The 23,633-nt window shown below is 34.7% G+C and overlaps 1 protein-coding gene across 1 annotated transcript in view; it reads right to left on the bottom strand.

Annotated features, from left to right (window-relative positions):
• Window positions 1–23,633, bottom strand: part of LOC142336553 (uncharacterized) — a 141,932-nt gene that overhangs the window by 86,423 nt on the left and 31,876 nt on the right. Inside the window, exons 9-13 of the mRNA XM_075385462.1 lie at window positions 23,100–23,221; window positions 20,120–20,294; window positions 9,794–10,016; window positions 2,171–2,358; window positions 1,242–1,442 (exon numbers count right to left, since the gene is read on the bottom strand). Coding sequence (XP_075241577.1) covers window positions 1,242–1,442; window positions 2,171–2,358; window positions 9,794–10,016; window positions 20,120–20,294; window positions 23,100–23,221 — 909 coding nt within the window. The remainder of the gene's footprint in view (window positions 1–1,241; window positions 1,443–2,170; window positions 2,359–9,793; window positions 10,017–20,119; window positions 20,295–23,099; window positions 23,222–23,633) is intronic.

Genomic DNA, 23,633 nt, shown 5'->3' with positions numbered 1-23,633 from the left:
TGCGTGTATGGATTTGTGTGTATGTGTGTGTGAGTGTGTGTGTTTGCGTGTGTATGTAAGCTTGTTGTGTGTAAACAAAAAATTCTGTTACTGAACTCTAAAGGACCTACATGGAACCGGAGGAACTCACAAAGAAACTTTCTTCAATTTCGACAACGACAGGAAAAATCGAAAATAGTCAAAAATTTTGAGGATCAAGAAAAAACCAAGAAAATTTAAAAAGAAGGTCAAGTTGAAATTTTTCGAAGAAAAGAAGATTGAAGATGGAAGGATTTTTCTTTTGATGCTCTAGATTAATATTATTTCTGATGCTTTCTTTTATTTTTGCAAAAATATGTGTCCATGCAAAAATATGTGTACATTCATGTTCGTGGTTCTCATGTTTTTCCAGATATTAGGCAAGACGCAGGGATAACTTGTATGAGATTTATAAGATCGAATATTAAACTTCTAAGAAATTATAAGTTGAATGATTGACTTCCAAGAACTTGTAAGGTTTAGGTAGTGAACTTGTAAGAAAAACTTATATGGCGATGCATAAACTTATAAGAACTTGTAAGAAACTGGCAAGTTCTTACAAGTTAGCCATCCAGTCTCGACCCAGGCGTTTTCTGAAGCAGGCTTCCACTTCATTACTTAGCTGAGGTAGTCATAATCCCTCCAAGAGGTTGCCGATGTCGTAAGATTTTTTGCGGCAAAATCAAGAAAAAAAAGTTCAGCAAAACTCTTTTCATGAATATTGCCACATACTTGTTATGTGGCCACCAAGAAATGGTAAATTTCGAGGCGAAGCCATATGGTTGAACAACTTCAAGAGAGCGATAACAACAGTTTGCTAATACTTTCTTCATGGCTCGTTGCGATCACAATAATTGCATAGTTTACTTCAGTGTGTAGCTGACTAATACTTTATTTCCGCAATCATTTCTAGCCACTCTTCACATAGCAATGAGAAGAGTAGCGGAAAAAGTCTTATCCCTGAGCAGAATTTTGCCACTATTGTCAGATTTATAAAATTAATTCATCGATGAGTTATATAATTCTTGTTACCGCAATGAGAGTTTATTAAAATTCAGAAGGATAAACCAAAAGACACTGTTTCCCATCCTAGCGAACGAAGAATTTGTTATCTTACAAGAATTATACAAGGAGTTTGCAGGCAAATGGAAAAATCTTCAAGTGTTCCAAGAATTTTTTGCATCATCTGACTCTCCTTATTTCTTGGGTCATTAATTTCATACCTGCCGGGGCATCAAAATAGACGGTGATGCTTGTATCATCCTCTGCCTTTGCCACCAAATTCAGGGGCTTCTCAGGAGTGGGGCACACAAGGCACTCGGTTGACAATTGTGACTGTAATTCGTATTGGATGATGACAGCTTTGAACGAGTATTGGAAGCCAGGAGTCAGTCCAGGTTGCTCGGTTATGGTGCTCTGTGGTGCTGAAACAAGGTGGTATGCAACCCTAGACAAGCCAGGAGAGTTATCGCATATATCTTTTATAAAAATGCACGGAATGAGCTGAAATTTTGACAAAAAATTAGCTCAAAATTATTACATAATAATACACTCAAATACGCTTAAGATTTTCAAGAAATGAGGGAAAATTTAAAATTTTCGCGCATTTAAAAAAATTGTTAGTGAATTTTAGCTTTTTTCTGCTCGGATTCCTGAAATTCTTACCATTTACTTCGATCCTATATTAATAAAATGTAAGAAATTAAATTGTAAGAAATGAGCTGAAAAGTTGCTAAAATTATGATTAAAAAATGTGCTGAAAATTCAGTTTCTTTGTTACATAATTTGCCGTGATCTTCCAAAACGTTTCATAATAAAAAAACTAAATTAAATAAAAAGAGTTTGAGAAATCACAGCAAAGTAGATAACGTGATTGGCAAGAAAGCGGAGAGCGGGTTTCGAGACTAAGTCAACGCTCGAAAAATTTAAAACTGAGCTGAAAGTTTTCAAAAATTAGCTCATTTAGCGCCGTTTTATAAGTTTTTGCGCCGAAATTCTCGAAAAAAAATCAAAGCATTTTCTTAAATTTCTGTTCAAATATTCCTCGACCAAGGTGCGCTCTGGAACTCGACTAGGGCTTTTTCATCGATATTTCTGGGGGAAAATCTCGACCGGCGTATTGTCTAAAATTGCAACTGTCAATTGAACTTACTTTCTGATAAGAAGGTTCCATTCTGCCACAGTAACATGGATATTGGAGAGTTGGCATTGTTTGTGTCATTGAGTTGAATGTTGAAAGATACCGAAGTTGATGATATGGCAGCACAGGTGACGTCAGGGGGGTGTGGTGGCATGTTGGCCACGACAGAAGTGGGCGGACCACTGCCTGAGCAGTTACGTCTAAAACGTTTTTTCATTGATCCAAACTTTTACGGCGCTGGATGGCATCCAGCTGTCCTCAATCTTCCAAAAAATTATTATCTTGATTAATATAATTTTTTTTACGATCTTAAGATATATTGATATGTCCTGATATTTACGTTTGTTTAGTCTCACATCTTTGGTTCATTATTGAATGCTAAGTCATTTTTCCCTATCAGAAAACCAACAATCATTAATTTGACTACAAATGCCTATGAAACCAAAAAAACTGTTCACGGAGGAATGAAAAAGATCCGATTTTTGCAATTGCGTTGTCAAATTTTAAGAATCTGCGAGACACAAACTGGAGCATGGATGAAACCAGAAAAAAATTGAAACAAAAATAATTTAACGTCTCGTGGAAGCGTAAAAACGATTCCGCAACAAACAAATATTTTATTTTAAGGGATCAATTCTCAGGGATCGATTCTGACACCACTTTTTTTCATCGTACGTTTAAATGAACCACCAGACGTTCATCAGCAACACCGTATAGTTTGCGGATGACTCAGCTCTAGAAAGAACGACATCAATTAAAGACTCTGAAAAAATAAGTAAAAGTTTTAACGCATTGGAGTGACTGGCGATTCGAAAATTAGCTGACTGTAAACTTAAAGAACACTAAAGCCAATTTTTTTGCAGAAACAAATAGAAAACGAAAACACAAATACATATGGAACATTAAAACCGTGATACTGAAAGTGAAAAAAATAGTTTTGAGTTATTGAAAACTCAATAATAGTTAAATTTTTATATAACAAGGCGGCTCGGTAATGTGCGATGGCACATAAGGTTCCGACCCCGCCCATCCACAATTTTGGCATAATTGTCTACCAAATGAGGAACAGATAGAAAAACCCAAAAATTATATTTTGGGAATCCCAAAAAAGCCCAAGTATTTTTCAAAAAAAATGTGTATGAACGATAAGATAGCCTCCAAAGCAAACAACTCAGTAGAGTAAAAATTGAAGCATTAGATTGCTGTGATATGCCAATATTAAGAAAGCGAGTCGAGACGAACAGCAAAATCAAACAGCAACAACAACAAACATTAATTATATCAAAAACTATATGTCCGTTTTAAAAAACAAAATTTATTAACAAAGTCAGCATACCGTCAGATAAACCTAAAACTAAACAAAAAAACTTATAAATCACCACAAGAGATATGGACCAGTCCATAAAAAGGTTTGGTAACAATTAGACAAAAAAGAACAAAAACAGTAAAGTTAAAAAATTCGCTTATTTTTTTTAAAAACAATTAACTTAAAAGTAAAGAAAACCATTAGAAATCAAGTAAATTATCCCAAAAATTTACGATTACCAATGTTTCTATAGAAGGGCATTAGGACCTGTCCTTTTTCATTTTATTAAGCGGCTAAAAAGAACAACAAAAAAAACAACAAACAAAAGTTCAATTGAAATTTGCCAGAAAACGCTGTTAAAACCGTCAAGCCATATTTTTGCCCTCAAAAAATATTTGATTGCTCCATCTTCAAGCACCTATAATGTAGTATGTAGCCATTTATTAGTGAGACTAGGTAACAAGTAGACAAAAGAGAAAAAAGGGCAAAAGTATTTAATAATTTAGATTTTTTTCGAAACAAAATTTTATCCAAAGTCATGAAAGACTTCATTCACAAACTGAAATATTTAAATAAGGTCGTTTATTCATCCAAAGGAAGCCTTTGAGACCTGCAATTATCCAGAATATGTCTTCCGTCTACAAAAGTAACGTAAAATAAGAAAAATCAAAATAATTTGATTTTTTTTGTGAAAAACCCGTGTCGAAGTCAGTAAGGTCATAACGCATTCGATAAAACAATAGATTTTGGGACATCAATCCCTTTTGTTACCTTTCTTTGACATCCATAATGTCATATTTGACGTAAATTAAAGGAGATTGGGTAACCAAAAAGAAAAATAAAAACAAACAAAAATTCAATTGAAACTTGCCAACTTGACAGAAAACGCTGTCAAAACCGTCAAGCCATATTTTGGCCCTCAAAATATATTTTATTGCGCCTCTTTCAAACACCGATAATATATTATGTGGCCATTTATTAGTGAGACTAGGTAACAAGTAGACAAAAAAGAGAAAAGGGCAAAAGTATGTAATAATTTTGATTTTTTTCGAAAGAAAATTATATCCAAAGTCATGAAAGACATAAATTACAAAATGAAACATTTAAATAGGGTCGTTTGCTCATCCAAAAGAAACCTTTGAGAACTGCAATTAACCAGAATATGTCTTCCGTCTACAAAAAGAACGTAAAATAAGTAAAATCAAATCAATTTGCTTTTTTGTGAAAAACCCGTGTCGAAGTCAGTAAGGCCATAACGCATTCTTTAAAAAACAGATTTTGGGACATCAATCTCTTTTGAAACTTTCTCTTGACACCCATGATGTCATATTTGACCTGTAATTAAAGGACATTAGGTGAAAAAAAAGAAAAATAAAAAGAACATACTTGCGAAGTTAAAAAGTTTTTTTTTTAAGTTTTGGAAAACGGTTTGTTTTCAAAGTCATGAAAGCCATATCTATCTATTATTATCAGAATTTTGTCTCATTTATTTTTTCATGAAAAGCCAGTGAATCCCATGACTATACAGGAAGTTTCATACGATCGAAACGACAAAGTAAAAATGACAGTTAAAGACAAAATTAAAAAATTCAATTAATTTCTTCAAGAAAGAAGTGTCGAGGCCGTTAAAACGATAATCTATATCTTTCAGGATTTTAATATATTCAACTGTGCGTTATTTTGAACTTTAATGATGTGATATGAGAACTGTCAATAATGTGATAATGTGACTAGAAAACGTGAAAAAATTTGAATAGAAAAGGCAAATATCTAAAAACAAAAAAAAAAATCTGAAATCTAGTAGTATCAAAGCCAGAAAAAAGTAACTTTAGGCTTAAAACCGCAATCGATAATAAATTTTAATTCAGGAGAATGAAAAAGCAATCTTTATTTGCTGATACTAAGCTACAAGTTGACCAAATTAAGAAAAAAATAGAGGAAAAGTTCACTAAGCAATTATTTCTTTAAAAATCAATTATTATTAAAAGTCGAAACGATCATAAACTTTCAAGTACAAAAACTAAATGCACTAGCTTGTAGCTGCTTAGGAAGCCAATTGGAACTATTTTTCTTGAGCTTTAATTTGATATGTTCTGTTCATTATTATTAAAAAAAAAGGTCTTTTTAAACAAAAGACCGACTGATTACAATCCGAATTCTTTTTGGATTGTAACAGTCAAGGACTGGACCAAAACTAGCCCTGCTAACGCTTATTGTCCGTTAGTAACAGTTGATTTTCCAATGTTGTAGATATAGATTTGTTAGTTGAAAACTCAAAAATAATTTATGCATTTTTGATAATCAACGAGTAAAGTTAGCAAAAAACGGCAAGTTTTAATTAGAGAGCACTCTCAGCGAAAGTTGAAGTAGGAATCGCCCCCCTTCTGAGTCTACAAAGATTGTATTAGTGTTGTTTGGGGGGTATACTTTCGGCAAAATTTATCAAAATGGACTAAAGTAGCTTATTTCGCGCTGTTTTTGATGAAAAAGGCTGAGTTTTGAAATATTTATCCAGAGTTTTTGACCAAAAAATTAAATCAGAATAATCAACAAAGCTTGTTTGTCTTCAAAAATGAAATCAACGACACTATTCTTAAAAATTTTAACAAATTTTAGCAAAATTGTCGAAAAATTAGAAAAAAATTTCGGAAAGTGTGAATAAAAACATCGTGAAATCACTCTACTTTTCTTAGAAGTTTAAACCTCGATAATTCCCTGTAGAAAACGAAAATTTAAAAAACCTTTTTAATTCCACATTCTACGCTGGACGAGCTTTCTAATGATACCAGTCTCAACTCTCTACGATGAATATATCAATCGGCAAAAATTGACTGAACAAAAAAAACCCATTTGAGTATATAGTTCCTCCCCCTCAAGAGGGGTCGGAACAATTAAACAGTGCGTCGCTGAACATTTTATTGGCAAAGAATTTCAGAAAGATCAGTCAAATGGTAAAGATAAAAACTCAATCTTCTAACAAAGAGCAGTTCAATATGATGATTTGTTTTACTGTACTGCAAGCCGAATGAGAACAATGACGTCAAAAGAACCTTGATAGTAAACAAGGCGGCTCGTTAATGTGCGATGGCACATAAAGTTCCGACCCCGCCCATCCACAATTTTGGCATAATTGTCTAGCAAATGAGGAACAGATAGAAAAACCCAAAAATTATTTTTTGCGAAAAGTCTTTTTCAAAAAATTCTGTATGAACGATAAGATAGCCTCCAAAGCAAATAACTCAGTGGAGTTAAAAATTGATGCATTAGCTTGATGTAATATGTCAATATTAAGAAAGCGAGTCAAGATGAACGTCAAAAACAAACAACAACAACAGCAACAAACATTATTTACATCAAAAAATTTTTTTCCCTCTTAAAAACTAAATTTAATAACAAAGTCAACATACCGTCAGATAAACCTAAAACTAAACAAAAATAACTAATAAATCACCAGAAACCATATGCGACCAGTCCATAAAAAGGTTTGGTAACAATTATACAAAAAAGAACAAAAACATTAAAGTGAAAAATATAACTTATTTTTTTGAAACAGTTAACTTCAAAGTAATAAATACCATTAGGAATCAATTAACATTACCACAAATTTACAATTACCACTGTTTCTAGAGAAGGGCATTAGGACCTGTCCTTATTCATTTTTTAAAGCGGCTAAAATGAACAACAAAAAAAACAACCAAAATTTCAATTGAAACTTGCCAGAAAACGCTGCCAAAACCCTCGAGCCATATTTTGTCCCTCAAAATATATTCGATTGCGCCTTCATCAAACAGCTATAAAGTAGTACGTGGCCATTCATTAGTAAGACTAGGTAACAAGTAGACAAAAAAGCGAAGTGCTAAAGTATGAAATAATTTCAATTTTTTTTTTCGAATAAAAATTACATTCAATGTCATAAAAGGCATTAATTACAAACAGAACTATTTGAATAGGGTCGTTTATTCAAAAAAGGAAGCCCTCGAGACCTGCAGTTACCCAGAATATTTCTCGCATCTACAAAAAGAATGTCAAATAAGACAAAAATCAAATTAATTTACATTTTTGTGAAAAACCGGTGTCGAAGCCACTAAGGTCATAACAAATTCATTAAAAAAAAGATTTTGGGACACCAACCCCTTTTATTCCCTTGACACCCATAATGTCATATTTGACCTGTAATGAGATAACGAGATTAGCTAACAAAAAGAAACATAAAAAGAGCAAAATTGCGAAGTTAAAAAGTTTTTTTTTTTAATTTTGGAAAACGATTGTTTTCAAAGTCATGAAAGCCATCAGCTATTTACTAATATCAGAATATCGGTTCTTCTATTCTTCCACGAAAAGCCAATGAAAGTTATCACTATGCAGGAAATTTCATACGACCGAAACGACAAAGTATAAATGACAGTTAAAAACAAAATTAAAAAATTCAATTGATTTCTTCAAGAAAGAGGCGTCGAGGCCGTTAAAACGATTATGTATATCATTCAGGATTTCAATATGTTCATTTCTGCTTTATTTTTAACGCTAATAATGTGACAAGAGAACTGTCAATAATGTGATCATGTGACAAAATTCGGAAACGTGAAAAACTGGCAAATATCGAAACAAACAAAAATCTGAAATCTTGTAGTATCAAAGCCAGAAAACAATAACTTCAGGCTTAAAACTGCAACCGAGAAGAAATGTTAAATCAGTAGAAAGAAGAAGCATTCTTTTTTTGCAGACACTAAGCTGGAAGTTGAACAAATTAAGAAAAAAATAGAGGAAAACTTAATTAAGCCATTATTTATTGAAAAGTCAATTATTTTTAAAAGAAACGACCATAAACTTTCAAGTTAAAATTTAAATGGATTAGCTTGGAGCTTTTTAGTAAGCAAACTGGTTGGACCTATCACTCCTGAGCATTGATTCGATATGTTCTGTTTTTTATTTTTAAAGAAAGGGTCCTTTTTTTTTAAAAAAAAAGACCGACTGATTACAACCCGATTTCTTTGGGTGGTAGCAGTCCAAGAATGGCCCAAAACAAACCCTGCTATTGCTTATTGTCCGTTAGGAACATTTGATTTTCGAATGTTGCAGATATAGATAATTTGTTAGTTGAAAACTCAAAATAAGTTCTGCATTTTTGATAATCAACGAGTAAAGTTAGCAAAAAAAGGCAAAGTTTTAACTACAGAGCACTCTCAGCGTACTCTGAAGTAGAAAATGCCCCCCTCTGAGTCTACAAAGATTGTATGAGTGTTGTTTGGAGGTGTACTGCCGGCAAACTTAATCAAAACGGACTAAAGTAGCTTATTTCGTGCTGTTTTTGTTGAAAAAGGCTAAATTTTGAAATATTTATCCACATTTTTTGACCAAAAAAATTAAATCAAAACAATGAACAATGCTTGTTCGTCTTCAAAAATAAAATCAACGACACTATTCTTAAAAATTATAACAAATTTTAGCAAAATTGACGAAAATTTAGGCAAAAATTCCGGAAAATGTGAATAAAAACAACGGGAATTCACTCTACTTCTCTGAAGTTCTCAGAAGAAATTCAAAATAAGAAAAGCCGAGAAGATTTTTTATATTTAAAAATAAAATCAACAACAAGTTTTTAAAAAATGTTGACAAATTTTAGCAAAATTGGCGAAATTTTGGTCAAAAATTAGCGAAAATTCCGTAAAATGTGAATAAAAATCAACGGAATTCACACTATTTTCACAAAACTTTAAACCTCGATAACTCCCTGTAGAAAACGAAAATTAAAAAAATCTTTTCAATTCCATATTCTACGCTGGACGAGCTTTCTAATGATACCACTCTCAACTCTCTACGATGAATGTATCGATCGGCGAAAATTCACTGAACAAAAAAAAAACCCATTTGAGTATATAGTTCCTCCCCCCTCAAGAGGGTCGGAACAAAAACTATTGATTAATTAAAAACTATTTAAACCATTAACTGATAAAAAGAAAAATTAGTCTGTTAGCAAAGTCGTGCTGACGACCATTTTTTGCAAAACAAATGTACATTTCTTAATTATTGAAACTGGATTCTAAAATTATTTGGAGAACAGTTCACGGTAGGATTTATTATTTCTTTTTCTCCAAAAGACCAAGAAAAACAGCAAAACGGAAAACATGGGCAATACAAATTAGTATCAAAAAAAGTTGCAGACAAAACAGCAGTCTTCAAATTGTCGACTGTTTTGACTTGGCTTTTTATAGTAAACGGTAAGAAGATAACTTCTTTTTTAATTTAGCCCCTATTATTGCAATCATACATGATTACGAATTCTGTGAGCTATTGTCAGCAATTCAATGCAGAAGTTACTATTGACTTACAGAGCAGAAACTTGAATTGTAACTGTATCGTTATGTGGCAGATTTGGGTCTCCATTCACAATCTCGTATTTGGTCTCTCCTTCCAATGGGTACACGATGTTGGAGTCAATTTGGACGGAGTAGTTGTCAGGTAACAAGTCCCCTCGAACAGGAGGAGCCCAGGTGATCGTCGCATTCCAGTGATAATAGGGTTCGAATCGGAGATCAGACACAAATGTTGGACCTAACAAACATGCTTGAACTTGAATACAAAAACTGGAACTGCTTTGTTATAAGCCCGGCAACAACAGCTCCCATACCCCCAACGCCTCTTAGTTCAAAGGCAAAGGAAAAAATGAACACATTGATTGAAGCTCGTAAGGAAGTTTTGAGCCCTCACAAAAAAATCAAAAGGCAGAATGTGAAAATGAATGTCAAAATAGAAGAATCGCCGAAAGACACTTGTTGTCTCCCCCCCCCAGCGTACAAGTTAATTTCACGAAATTTGAATCGAAACACACACGATTAAAATATTATATGTAAAAAATCTATGATATTATATGATTAAAATCTACAGTGTCGGTCGTTATAATGTCAAAAGGTTGAGATATTTTCCGTTATTGACCCTAGCACGTTAAGCGCCACCTGTAAATTATGTGCCATTATATAGCAAACCATCTTACATTATAGCACGCGCTTTCTCTTCGTGGTTCCCGGACCTAATGTCAGGTCAATTTCAGTACTGGGCAAGTTTTGTTACAAGTCTCATTTCATTGCTTATTCAGAGCTATGATCATGCCACTTTTACATTTGGTAGTCTAAATCCAAGTCTTAGCCAAGTATTGGCAAGTCTAAATCCAAGTCTTAGCCAAGAATTTCTAGTCTAAATCCAAGTCTTAGTCACGAATTGGCAAGTCTAAATCCAAGTCTTAGCCAAATATTGGCAAGTCTAAACCCAAGTCTTAGCCCAGAATTTCTAGTCTAAATTCAAGTCTTAGCCAGGAATTCGCAAGTCTAAATCCAAGTCTCAGCCAAGAATTGCAAGTCTAAATCCAAGTCTTAGCCAAGAATCTCTAGTCTAAATCCAAGTCTTAGCCAAGAATTGGCAAGTATATATCCAAGTCATAGCCAAGAAGTGGCAAGTCCAAATCCAAGTCTTAGCCAAGAATTTCTAGTCTAAATTCAAATCTTAGCCAAGAATTGGCAAGTCTAAATCCAAGTCTTAGCCAGGTTTTGGCAAGTCTAAATCCAAGTCTTAGCCAAGAATTTCTAGTCTAAATCCTAGTCTTAGCCAAGAATTGGCAAGTCTAAATCCAATTCTTAGCCAAGATTTTCCAGTCTAAATCCAAGTCTTAGCCAAGAATTGGCAAGTCTAAATCCAAGTCTTAGCCAAGAATTGCAAGTCTAAATCCAAGTCTTAGCCAAGAATTTCTAGTCTAAATCCAAGTCTTAGCCAAGAATTGGCAAGTATATATCCAAGTCATAGCCAAGAAGTGGCAAGTCCAAATCCAAGTCTTAGCCAAGAAATTCTAGTCTAAATTCAAATCTTAGCCAAGAATTGGCAAGTCTAAATCCAAGTCTTAGCCAAGTTTTGGCAAGTCTAAATCCAAGTCTTAGCCAAGAATTTCTAGTCTAAATCCTAGTCTTAGCCAAGAATTGGCAAGTCTAAATCCAATTCTTAGCCAAGATTTTCCAGTCTGAATCCAAGTCTTAGCCAAGAATTGGCAAGTCTAAATCCAAGTCTTAGCCAAGAATTGGCGAGTCTAAATCCAAGTCTTAGCCAAGAATTTCTAGTCTAAATCCAAGACTTAGCCAAATCTTAGCCAAGAATTGGCAGGTCTAATTCCAAGTCTTAGCCAAGAATTGGCAAGTCTAAATCCAAGTATTACCAAGAATTTCTAGTCTAAGTCCAAGTCTTAGCCAAGAATTGGCAAGTCTAAATCCTAGTCTTAACCAAGAATTGGCAAGTCTAAGTCCAAGTCTTAGCCAAGAATTGGCAAGTCTAAATCCAAGTCTTACCAAGAGTTTCTAGTCTAATTTCAAGTCTTAGCCTAGAATTTCTAGTCTAAATCCAAGTCTTAGCCAAGAATTTCTAGTCTAAATCCAAGTCTTAGCCAAGAATTGGCAGGTCTAATTCCAAGTCTTAGCCAAGAATTGGCAAGTCTAAATCCAAGTCTTACCAAGAATTTTTATTCTAAATCCAAGTCTTAGCCAAGAATTGGCAAGTCTAAATCCAAGTCTTAACCAAGAATTGGCAAGTCTAAATCCAAGTCTTAGCCAAGAATTGGCGAGTCTAAATCCAAGTCTTAGCCAAGAATTTCTAGTCTAAATCCAAGTCTTAGCCAAGATTTGGCAGGTCTAATTCCAAGTCTTAGCCAAGAAATGGCAAGTCTAAATCCAAGTCTCACCAAGAATTTCTAGTCTAAATCCAAGTCTTAGCCAAGAATTGGCAAGTCTAAATCCAAGTCTTAACCAAGAATTGGCAAGTCTAAGTCCAAGTCTTAGCCAAGTATTGGCAAGTCTAAATCCAAGTCTTAGACAAGAATTTCTAGTCTAAATCCAGGTCTTAGCCAAGAATTGGAAAGTCTAAATCCAAGTGTTAGCCAAGTAATGGCAAGTCTAAATCCAAGTCTTAGCCAAGAAATTCTAGTCTAAATCCAAGTCTTAGCCAAGAATTGGCAAGTCTAATTCCAAGTCTTAGCCAAGAATTGGCAAGTCTAAATCCAAGTCTTACCAAGAATTTCCAGTCTAAATCCAAGTCTTAGCCAAGAATTGGCAAGTCTAAATCTAAGTCTTAGCCAAGAATTGGCGAGTCTAAATCCAAGTCTTAGCCAAGAATTTCTAGTCTAAATCCAAGTCTTAGCCAAGAATTGGCAGGTCTAATTCCAAGTCTTAGCCAAGAAATGGCAAGTCTAAATCCAAGTCTCACCAAGAATTTCTAGTCTAAATCCAAGTCTTAGCCAAGAATTGGCAAGTCTAAATCCAAGTCTTAACCAAGAATTGGCAAGTCTAAGTCCAAGTCTTAGCCAAGTATTGGCAAGTCTAAATCCAAGTCTTAGACAAGAATTTCTAGTCTAAATCCAGGTCTTAGCCAAGAATTGGAAAGTCTAAATCCAAGTCTTCGCCAAGAATTTCCAGTCTAAATCCAAGTCTTAGCCAAGAATTGGCAAGTCTAAATCCAAGTCTTAACCAAGAATTGGCGAGTCTAAATCCAAGTCTTAGCCAAGAATTTCTAGTCTAAATCCAAGTCTTAGCCAAGAATTGGCAGGTCTAATTCCAAGTCTTAGCCAAGAATTGGCAAGTCTAAATCCAAGTATTACCAAGAATTTCTAGTCTAAATCCAAGTCTTAGCCAAGAATTGGCAAGTCTAAATCCAAGTCTTAACCAAGAATTGGCAATTCTAAGTCCAAGTCTTAGCCAAGAATTGGCAAGTCTAAATCCAAGTCTTACCAAGAGTTTCTAGTCTAATTTCAAGTCTTAGCCTAGAATTTCTAGTCTAAATCCAAGTCTTAGCCAAGAATTTCTAGTCTAAATCCAAGTCTTAGCCAAGAATTGGCAGGTCTAATTCCAAGTCTTAGCCAAGAATTGGCAAGTCTAAATCCAAGTCTTACCAAGAATTTCTATTCTAAATCCAAGTCTTAGCCAAGAATTGGCAAGTCTAAATCCAAGTCTTAACCAAGAATTGGCAAGTCTAAATCCAAGTCTTAGCCAAGAATTGGCGAGTCTAAATCCAAGTCTTAGCCAAGAATTTCTAGTCTAAATCCAAGTCTTAGCCAAGAATTGGCAGGTCTAATTCCAAGTCTTAGCCAAGAAATGGCAAGTCTAAATCCAAGTCTCACCAAGAATTTCTAGTGTAAATCCAAGTCTTAGCCAAGAATTGGCAAGTCTAAATCCAAGTCTTAACCAAGAATTGGCAAGTCTAAGTCCAAGTCTTAGCCAAGTATTGGCAAGTCTAAATCCAAGTCTTAGACAAGAATTTCTAGTCTAAATCCAGGTCTTAGCCAAGAATTGGAAAGTCTAAATCCAAGTCTTAGCCAAGTAATGGCAAGTCTAAATCCAAGTCTTAGCCAAGAAATTCTAGTCTAAATCCAAGTCTTAGCCAAGAATTGGCAAGTCTAATTCCAAGTCTTAGCCAAGAATTGGCAAGTCTAAATCCAAGTCTTACCAAGAATTTCCAGTCTAAATCCAAGTCTTAGCCAAGAATTGGCAAGTCTAAATCCAAGTCTTAGCCAAGAATTGGCGAGTCTAAATCCAAGTCTTAGCCAAGAATTTCTAGTCTAAATCCAAGTCTTAGCCAAGAATTGGCAGGTCTAATTCCAAGTCTTAGCCAAGAAATGGCAAGTCTAAATCCAAGTCTCACCAAAAATCTCTAGTCTAAATCCAAGTCTTAGCCAAGAATTGGCAAGTCTAAGTCCAAGTCTTAGCCAAGTATTGGCAAGTCTAAATCCAAGTCTTAGACAAGAATTTCTAGTCTAAATCCAGGTCTTAGCCAAGAATTGGAAAGTCTAAATCCAAGTCTTAGCCAAGTAATGGCAAGTCTAAATCCAAGTCTTAGCCAAGAAATTCTAGTCTAAATCCAAGTCTTAGCCAAGAATTGGCAAGTCTAATTCCAAGTCTTAGCCAAGAATTGGCAAGTCTAAATCCAAGTCTTACCAAGAATTTCCAGTCTAAATCCAAGTCTTAGCCAAGAATTGGCAAGTCTAAATCCAAGTCTTAGCCAAGAATTGTCAAGTCTAAATCCATGTCTTACCAAGAGTTTCTAGTCTAAATTCAAGTCTTAGCGTAGAATTTCTAGTCTAAATCCAAGTCTTAGCCAAGAATTGTCAAGTCTAAATCCATGTCTTACCAAGAGTTTCTAGTCTAAATTCAAGTCTTAGCGTAGAATTTCTAGTCTAAATCCAAGTCTTAGCCAAGTAATGGTAAGTCTAAATCCAAGTCTTAGCCAAGAAATTCTAGTCTAAATCCAAGTCTTAGCTAAGAATTGGCAACTGTAAATCCAAGTCTTATCCAAGAATTTCAAGTCTAAATCCAAGTCTCAGCCAAGAATTGGCAAGTCTAAATCCAAGTCTTAGCCAAGTATTGGCAAGTCTAAATCCAAGTCATAGCCAAAAATTTTTAGTCTAAATCCAACTGTTAGCCAAGAATTGGCAAGTCTAAATCCAAGTCTTAGCCAAGAATTTCTAGTCTAATCCAAGTCTTAGCCAAGAATTGGCAAGTCTAAATCCAAGTCTTAGCCAAATATTGGCAAGTCTAAATCCAAGTCTTAGCCAAGAATTGGCAAGTCTAAATCCAAGTCTTAACCAAGAATTGGCAAGTCTAAATCCAAGTCTTAGCCAAGAATTGTCAAATCTAAATCCAAGTCTTACCAAGAGTTTCTAGTCTAAATTCAAGTCTTAGCCTAGAATTTCTAGTTTAAATCCAAGTCTTAGCCAAGAATTGGCAAGTCTAAATCCAAGTCTTAGACAAGAATTTCTAGTCTAAATCCAAATCTTAGCCAAGAATTGGAAAGTCTAAATCCAAGTCTTAGCCAAGTAATGGTAAGTCTAAATCCAAGTCTTAGCCAAGAAATTCTAGTCTAAATCCAAGTCTTAGCTAAGAATTGGCAACTGTGAATCCAAGTCTTATCCAAGAATTTCAAGTCTAAATCCAAGTCTCAGCCAAGAATTGGCAAGTCTAAATCCAAGTCTTAGCCAAGTATTGGCAAGTCTAAATCCAAGTCTTAGCCAAAAATTTTTAGTCTAAATCCAAGTGTTAGCCAAGAATTGGCAAGTCTAAATCCAAGTCTTAGCCAAGAATTTCTAGTCTAATCCAAGTCTTAGCCAAGAATTGGCAAGTCTAAATCCAAGTCTTAGCCAAATATTGGCAAGTCTAAATCCAAGTCTTAGCCAAGAATTTTTAGTCTAAATCCAAGTGTTAGCCAAGAATTGGCAAGTCTAAATCGAAGTCTTAGCCCAGAATTGGCAATTCTAAATCAACGCTTTAGCCAAGAATTTCTAGTCTAATCCAAGTCTTAGCAAAGAATAGGCAAGTCTAAATCCAAGTCTTAGCCAAGTATTGGCAAGTCTAAATCCAAGTCTTAGACAAGAATTTCTAGTCTAAATCCAGGTCTTAGTCAAGAATTGGAAAGTCTAAATCCAAGTCTTAGCCAAGTAATGGCAAGTCTAAATCCAAGTCTTAGCCAAAATATTCTACTCTAAATCCAAGTCTTAGCCAAGAATTGGCAAGTCTAATTCCAAGTCTTAGCCAAGAATTGGCAAGTCTAAATCCACGTCTTACCAAAAATTTCTAGTCTAAATCCAAAACTTAGCCAAGAATTAGCAAGTCTAAATCCAAGTTTTAAACAAGAATTGGCAAGTCTAAATCCATATCTTAGCCAAGAATTGTCAAGTCTAAATCCAAGTCTTAACAAGAGTTTCTAGTCTAAATTCAAGTCTTAGCCTAGAATTTCTAGTCTAAATCCAAGTCTTAGCCAAGAATTGGCAAGTCTAAATCCAAGTCTTAGCCAAGAATTTCTAGTCTAATCCAAGTCTTAGCCAAGAATTGGAAGGTCTAAATCCAAGTCTTAGCCAAGTAATGGCAAGTCTAAATCCAAGTCTTAGCCAAGAAATTCTAGTCTAAATCCAAGTCTTAGCTAAGAATTGGCAACTGTAAATCCAAGTCTTATCCAAGAATTTCAAGTCTAAATCCAAGTCTCAGCCAAGAATTGGCAAGTCTAAATCCAAGTCTTAGCCCAGAATTGGCAAGTCTAAATCCAAGTCTTAGCCAAGAATTTCTAGTCTATTCCAAGTCTTAGCCAAGAATTGGAAAGTCTAAATCCAAGTCTTAGCCAAGTAATGGCAAGTCTAAATCCAAGTCTTAGCCAAGAAATTCTAGTCTAAATCTAGGTCTTAGCTAAGAATTGGCAACTGTAAATCCAAGTCTTATCCAAGAATCTCAAATCTAAATCCAAGTCTTAGCCAAGAATTGGCAAGTCTAATTTCAAGTCTTAGCCAAGAATTGGCAAGTCTAAATCCAAGTCTTACCAAGAATTTCCAGTCTAAATCCAAGTCTTAGCCAAGAATTGGCAAGTCTAAATCAAAGTCTTAACCAAGAATTGGCAAGTCTAATTCCAAGTCGTAGCCAAGAATTGGCAAGTCTAAATCCAAGTCTTACCAAGAATTTCCAGTCTAAATCCAAGTCTTATTCAAGAATTGGCAATTCTAAATCCAAGTCTTAACCAAGAAATGGCAAGTCTAAATCCAAGTCTTAGCCAAGAATTGTCAAGTCTAAATCCAAGTCTTACCAAGAGTTTCTAGTCTAAATTCAAGTCTTAGCCTAGAATTTCTAGTCTAAATCCAAGTCTTAGCCAAGAATTGGCAAGTCTAAATCCAGGTCTTAGACAAGAATTTCTAGTCTAAATCCAAATCTTAGCCAAGAATTGGAAAGTCTAAATCCAAGTCTTAGCCAAGTAATGGTAAGTCTAAATCCAAGTCTTAGCCATGAAATTCTAGTCTAAATCCAAGTCTTAGCTAAGAATTGGCAACTGTAAATCCAAGTCTTATCCAAGAATTTCAAGTCTAAATCCAAGTCTCAGCCAAGAATTGGCAAGTCTAAATCCAAGTCTTAGCCAAGTATTGGCAAATCTAAATCCAAGTCTTAGCCAAAAATTTTTAGTCTAAATCCAAGTGTTAGCCAAGAATTGGCAAGTCTAAATCCAAGTCTTAGCCAAGAATTTTTAGTCTAATCCAAGTCTTAGCCAAGAATTGGCAAGTCTAAATCCAAGTCTTAGCCAAGTATTGGCAAGTCTAAATCCAAGTCTTAGCCAAGAATTTTTAGTCTAAATCCAAGTGTTAGCCAAGAATTGGCAAATCTAAATCCAAGTCTTGGCCCAGAATTGGCAATTCTAAATCTACGCTTTAGCCAAGAATTTCTAGTCTAATCCAAGTCTTAGCAAAGAATAGGCAAGTCTAAATCCAAGTCTTAGCCAAGTATTGGCAAGTCTAAATCCAAGTCTTAGACAAGAATTTCTAGTCTAAATCCAGGTCTTAGCCAAGAATTGGAAAGTCTAAATCCAAGTCTTAGCCAAGTAATGGCAAGTCTAAATCCAAGTCTTAGCCAAGAAATTCTAGTCTAAATCCAAGTCTTAGCCAAGAATTGGCAAGTCTAATTCCAAGTCTTAGCCAAGAATTGGCAAGTCTAAATCCAAGTCTTACCAAGAATTTCTAGTCTAAATCCAAGTCTTAGCCAAGAATTGGCAAGTCTAAATCTAAGTTTTAACCAAGAATTGGCAAGTCTAAATCCCAGTCTTAGCCAAGAATTGTCAAGTCTAAATCCAAGTCTTAACAAGAGTTTCTAGTCTAAATTCAAGTCTTAGCCTAGAATTTCTAGTCTAAATCCAAGTCTTAGCCAAAAATTGGCAAGTCTAAATCCAAGTCTTAGACAAGAATTTCTAGTCTAAATCCAAGTCTTAGCCAAGAATTGGAAAGTCTAAATCCAAGTCTTAGCCGAGAAATGGCAAGTCTAAATCCAAGACTTAGCCAAGAAATTCTAGTCTAAATCCAAGTCTTAGCTAAGAATTGGCAACTGTAAATCCAAGTCTTATCCAAGAATTTCAAGTCTAAATCCAAGTCTCAGCCAAGAATTGGCAAGTCTAAATCCAAGTCTTAGCCCAGAATTGGCAAGTCTAAATCCAAGTCTTAGCCAAGAATTTCTAGTCTAATCCAAGTCTTAGCCAAGAATTGGCAAGTCTAAATCCAAGTTTTAGCCAAGTATTGGCAAGTCTAAATCCAAGTCTTAGCCGAGAATTTTTAGTCTAAATCCAAGTTTTAGCCAAGAATTGGCAAGTCTAAATCCAAGTCTTATCCAAGAATTTCGAGTCTAAATCCAAGTCTCAGCCAAGAATTGGCAAGTCTAAATCCAAGTCTTAGCCCAGAATTGGCAATTCTAAATCCACGCTTTAGCCAAGAATTTCTAGTCTAATCCAAGTCTTAGCCAAGAATAGGCAAGTCTAAATCCAAGTCTTAGCCAAGTATTGGCAAGTCTAAATCCGAGTCTTAGCCAAGAATTTTTAGTCTAAATCCAAGTCTTAGCCCAGAATTGGCAATTCTAAATCCACGCTTTAGCCAACAATTTTTAGTCTAATCCAAGTCTTAGCCAAGAATAGGCAAGTCTAAATCCATGTCTTAGCCAAGAATAGGCAAGTCTAAATCCAAGTCTTAGCAAATTTTGGCAAGTCCAAATCCAAGTCTTAGCCAAGAATTTCTAGTCTAAGTCCAAGTCTTAGCCAAGAATTAGCAAGTCTAAATCCAAGTCTTAGCCAAGAATTGGCAAGTCTAAATTGGCAAGTCTTGGTTTTGACTTCGGAATCAACTTGCAAGTGTTATCCAAGTTTCTGCCAAGACTTGCCAGACTTGAAAAATTTTTAACTTACAGTACTAATGTTGACTTGGAGTTTACTCCGGGTTGTCATTAGGTCATTAGTATGAATGCCCGTGTCGAAATTAACCCCCCCATCCCAAACTGATGTAAAAGTAGGGGGTAATTGTCTATGGGCTAAAAACGATGCAATAAATTAAAGCAACAACACTATTGTTAACAATTTTATCATATTTTACAAAATTGACTAAATTTTAAGGCAAAATTTCCGGAAAATGTGAATAAAAAAGAACAAAAAACAGTATCAATGTTCACAAAAATTTAAACCTCCGTAACTCACTCTAGATTTTACCCTCCAAAAAATGCCCCCTTCCCCCCTCAAAAAATTTAAGATTTGGGTGGTAATTTTAGGGGGGTAATATGGGGAATTTTTAGATTTTACCCCCCAAATAATACCCCCTAAAAAGATATAAAATATGTAATATTAGAGGGGGGGTTTATTTTAGAGGGGGTAATGTGGGAGTAGATTCACATAGATGGACCGTCAAGAACTGGGTTAGCATTGATGGTTTAGAGGCTAAGGAGAACTGCGGAGGATACAGAGGTTGCGTGTTCAAGACTGTCAGTCTTCGAGTATAGGGGCTAAAACAATATACGATTAGGGCCTCCCCTACTCTTGCATCATTTTATCCCCCCCCCCCCCAATTACACCCATTACCCCCAATCGGGCATCGAATTACCCCATTACACCAAAAAATATGTAAGAATTTTGAGGGGAATTGGCTAAAAATTCCCGCGATTACCCCCCTAATCTTACATCTTTTTTGGGATAAAGATTCAACACGGGTGTATCCAGTTTAAGCTCTGGGCAAGTCTACGTGACTCTGCAAGAGTTACATTGAAGCCTAAAGTCTTACATGTTTCTCGATAAACGCCAGAAGGTCTTAGTAAGTTTAAACAGAGGCGCGTAACCTATTCATACAATGCTCTTACGGGAACAGACAGAAGAAGAAGTCGGAACTGATTCGTATCCTCTGAATTTGGTCACGGCAGTATAGACCAAGTTGCTGGCTGGTGTGACTGGGTCAGTGAACTCCGTGCCATAAGTTCCATCTCCATTGTCAGCCGCGGGTAGATTAGATTGAATCAAAATGCCGTCACGATAAACCTTCAAAAATTCAGTCAAGTTCAATAGGTTACCATATAAGTTATGGTGTATTATCTAACGAATTTTCGACAAAAATTCCTTATAAAACTTATCAGATATAATGCCTTACACAATAAAAAACGTTGCCTTCTAATTACACGAATGATAAAAATTCTGCTTTACCAAAAATTTTTTAAAATATAGCATTTGATAAGATCTAAGATTTTTTCGGACACTGAAATGGCAGCCTACTCGAAGTACTGTTTGCAGTATTTGGCCCATGAGAATAAACCACAACTATTGCTCAAAGGGCAAACCAGATCCAGAATTAGTTAGCGTTTTTGTTTAGTTAGCGCTCAAAATCATCTCTGATCAGACCCAACGCCAATTTTTGACATGCTAATTAATAAAACAAGTATATTAACTCATTCCAAAATCAATTTCTCAATTAAACTAGCAACTTAGAAACACAAAATGTAAGAATCGTAGAAGATTTTGAAATGAACTCGGATCATGGAAGAGGTGAATTATAGCAGACAAAACAGGGCCGGCAATGGACTCTGTCCATATTAAGATGCGTTTCCGATCAAAATTATTTTCCAGAAAAAAGTGCGTTGTTTAAAGCAGGCACGCATTTTTTCTATTAGCTTGAAAATTTTTAAAGGTCTCCTGAAAATACTATGCATACTGCTGCAGAAAAATTAGATATTGAAGACAAATCAGAAGGTTCTTTCTGCCTTAAGACTGACTTTGATAGAAACAATAAAATTCTGCATATCCATGTTTACGTCACTTTTCATTATAACACGATAAAAAATCTTGCCTTCTAAAATCTCACAATAAAAGAAGTTTGCAGAATTTTTCTGTTATATAGTAACCGATATTAGCTGAGATTTTTTTGGAAACTGAAAAAGCAGTCTGCTTGAGATACCATTTGCACCATTTACTTCATGAGCAAAAACCAATGCAAAGGCTCAAAAGGAAAAGCAGATCCAGAATTAATTAGAAATTCGTACGCTCAAAATCATCTCTAATCAGACCCAAAACTAATTGTATACATGGAAAATATTCAAACAAGTATATTATATGCGCTTAAAAATAAATTTGCACAAAAAACCAGCAACTTGGAAATACAAAATGTAAGAAACCTTGAAGTGATCAAAAAGACTTCTAATCATAGAAGAGTTTGCGTATCATCTTACACGAAACAGTGCTGGCAACGACCTTTGATCATACAAAGTTGCGTTTTTGGGCCCATTTTTAAATTATTTTGTATAATAAAGTGTGTTGTCTGATGCAGGACCGCGTTTTCCTATGAGCATGAAAATGAAAACTGCTAAAGGTATGCGAGAGTTTTTAGCATATGGTTGCAGAAGAATTAGTTACTGAAAACAAATCACAATAATTTTACTTTTGTCTTCAAAATGATCTTGATAAGAAAAATCATACTAAGAATAATTAGGAAGAAATGGGGAAAAACCTAGCCCTTTGAATTGTTTTATTTTTAACAAATTATTAGTAATCAAATTATTTTTATATAAGAATTTTGTTAAAATCTCATAGATATGTTAAATATGTTTAATATTTTTTAGCACGATTATCTTGACAATAAAAGAAAAGTGTTGTTTTCATTTGAGGCATTGTCGACAGAATTTACCCAGGCTGCCAAACTTCTATTTATTTTTTTAGAGTAATACTCAACTTTTAGAAATGCAAGAAAATTTTTCAATTGTCTGAGTTTCAATTGATAAATACCTTGGACAACATAACTGCAGCTATTAATACAACATATCAACAGTTTAATGAATCAGATTTCATCAGTCCAATTCATTTTTTCCACAAATGAAATGTTTGTTTTTATTTTCCCCACTTTGGTAAGGTAAAAATAAACTCTTGCCTGAAGGAATTAACATATCCAGGATTGAACATTGAAAAATTAATATTTGTTATTTGTTACAAAAGATCATTATTTGATTTCTGCACTGAAATGCTCTTTGCTTTCAACAGGAAATGTAATAGCAAAAAGGCGTCTTTTTTCGATCAAAATATTTGTGTAAAATCTTTCAAATCTTAAAACTTTTTAAATGCTAAATATCTCTACTCATATCGACTACAAAAAGTAATCTTTCAGCATAAGTTTAATCCAGTTGACTAATTTAAAGTTGTTTTGATAAAAATTAAGAGCTTGAATATATTTTTGTATCATTTTATTTTTGTACAAATACAACTGTTCCGAGAGTTTGCTTCACAAAATGAAACTTGAAGCTTCAAAAAGAACGAGCGGTAGTAGAATTTGACCAAAATGAAATTGCAAGAATCTTTAAATATAGACCTCCATTTTGCAAGTTTTACAAGACAGTTACACAAATTTATATTCTTTCATTCTTACGGGAGAACAATTCGTCTTGCAATGTATTAAAAAAATATCACAAATCTTACAAGATCTTGCTAGGTAATCATTCCATCTGAACTATGAGACTCCCGGTTTGAGTTTTCACTGTGACAAATTTTAAAGGTTGTGGTGAACGTATGTGACAAAAAATTCTAACACTTGTGAATTTAGCAATAAGTATTGGTAAGTGCTGTGAATTTAGCAGTAAAATTGTATTTGCAATTTTTAGAGGCGAAATATTCTTTTTCCCTGCATTCAACGCTAAAAACAACAACAACTGCCATTCTTGTAAGCTTTTCACCAGATTCAGTCAAAGTTCACATTTTTTTTTGTTTTTGAGTGTTTTTTTGTTAACACCTCGACTTGGGCTACTGAGTATACAGGCATAAAGTCCCAATTAGGGCAATAGGGCGAATGAATGAGAAGTAAATTACATCAAATGAAGTGTTGAGAGGATTGGTGTGGTCTGAAGAGTCCAGTATCAATCCAAATAGTATTGTTTCGTCAGTGATGAGTCCAGGCTGATCGTTGAAAGAGAATGAGGGAGAATTTGGACCTAACAAAAAATGTCACGCAATTTTAACAAAATTGGAAAACTATGGCTATGAGTTAAAGCTAAGAGAGACATTGCTGATTGTAGTGAACTTAGGAACAGGCGATGAATGGGATTTATGCTGCATCAATCCCCCCTCCCCCCCCCCCAAAAAAAAAAACCCAAACATGCGCACAAACGAACCATAAAAACTTAAAATTTCATTGATAGCTCTAATAAACCTCTAATTCAACAAAATTGGTTAAATTTATTCTGTTTATCCCCCAATTTAGTGAAATCTAGAAAAGTATGGTTAAGATTAAAAGCTAAGAGAAAAATTGCTGGTTGTAGAAAAAGCGGACGTCTCCTCTCCTCTCCTTCCCTCTAACCTTTTCTTCTTCCCTCACCGCAACCTACCAACGCACACTACCGAGCC

Source organism: Convolutriloba macropyga, chromosome 3, assembly GCF_964194025.1.
Source record: "Convolutriloba macropyga chromosome 3, txConMacr16.3, whole genome shotgun sequence".
NCBI classification, from domain to species: domain Eukaryota; kingdom Metazoa; phylum Xenacoelomorpha; order Acoela; family Convolutidae; genus Convolutriloba; species Convolutriloba macropyga.
Note: the sequence above shows the minus strand (reverse complement) of the source record. Positions and strands in the feature narration are given on the sequence as shown.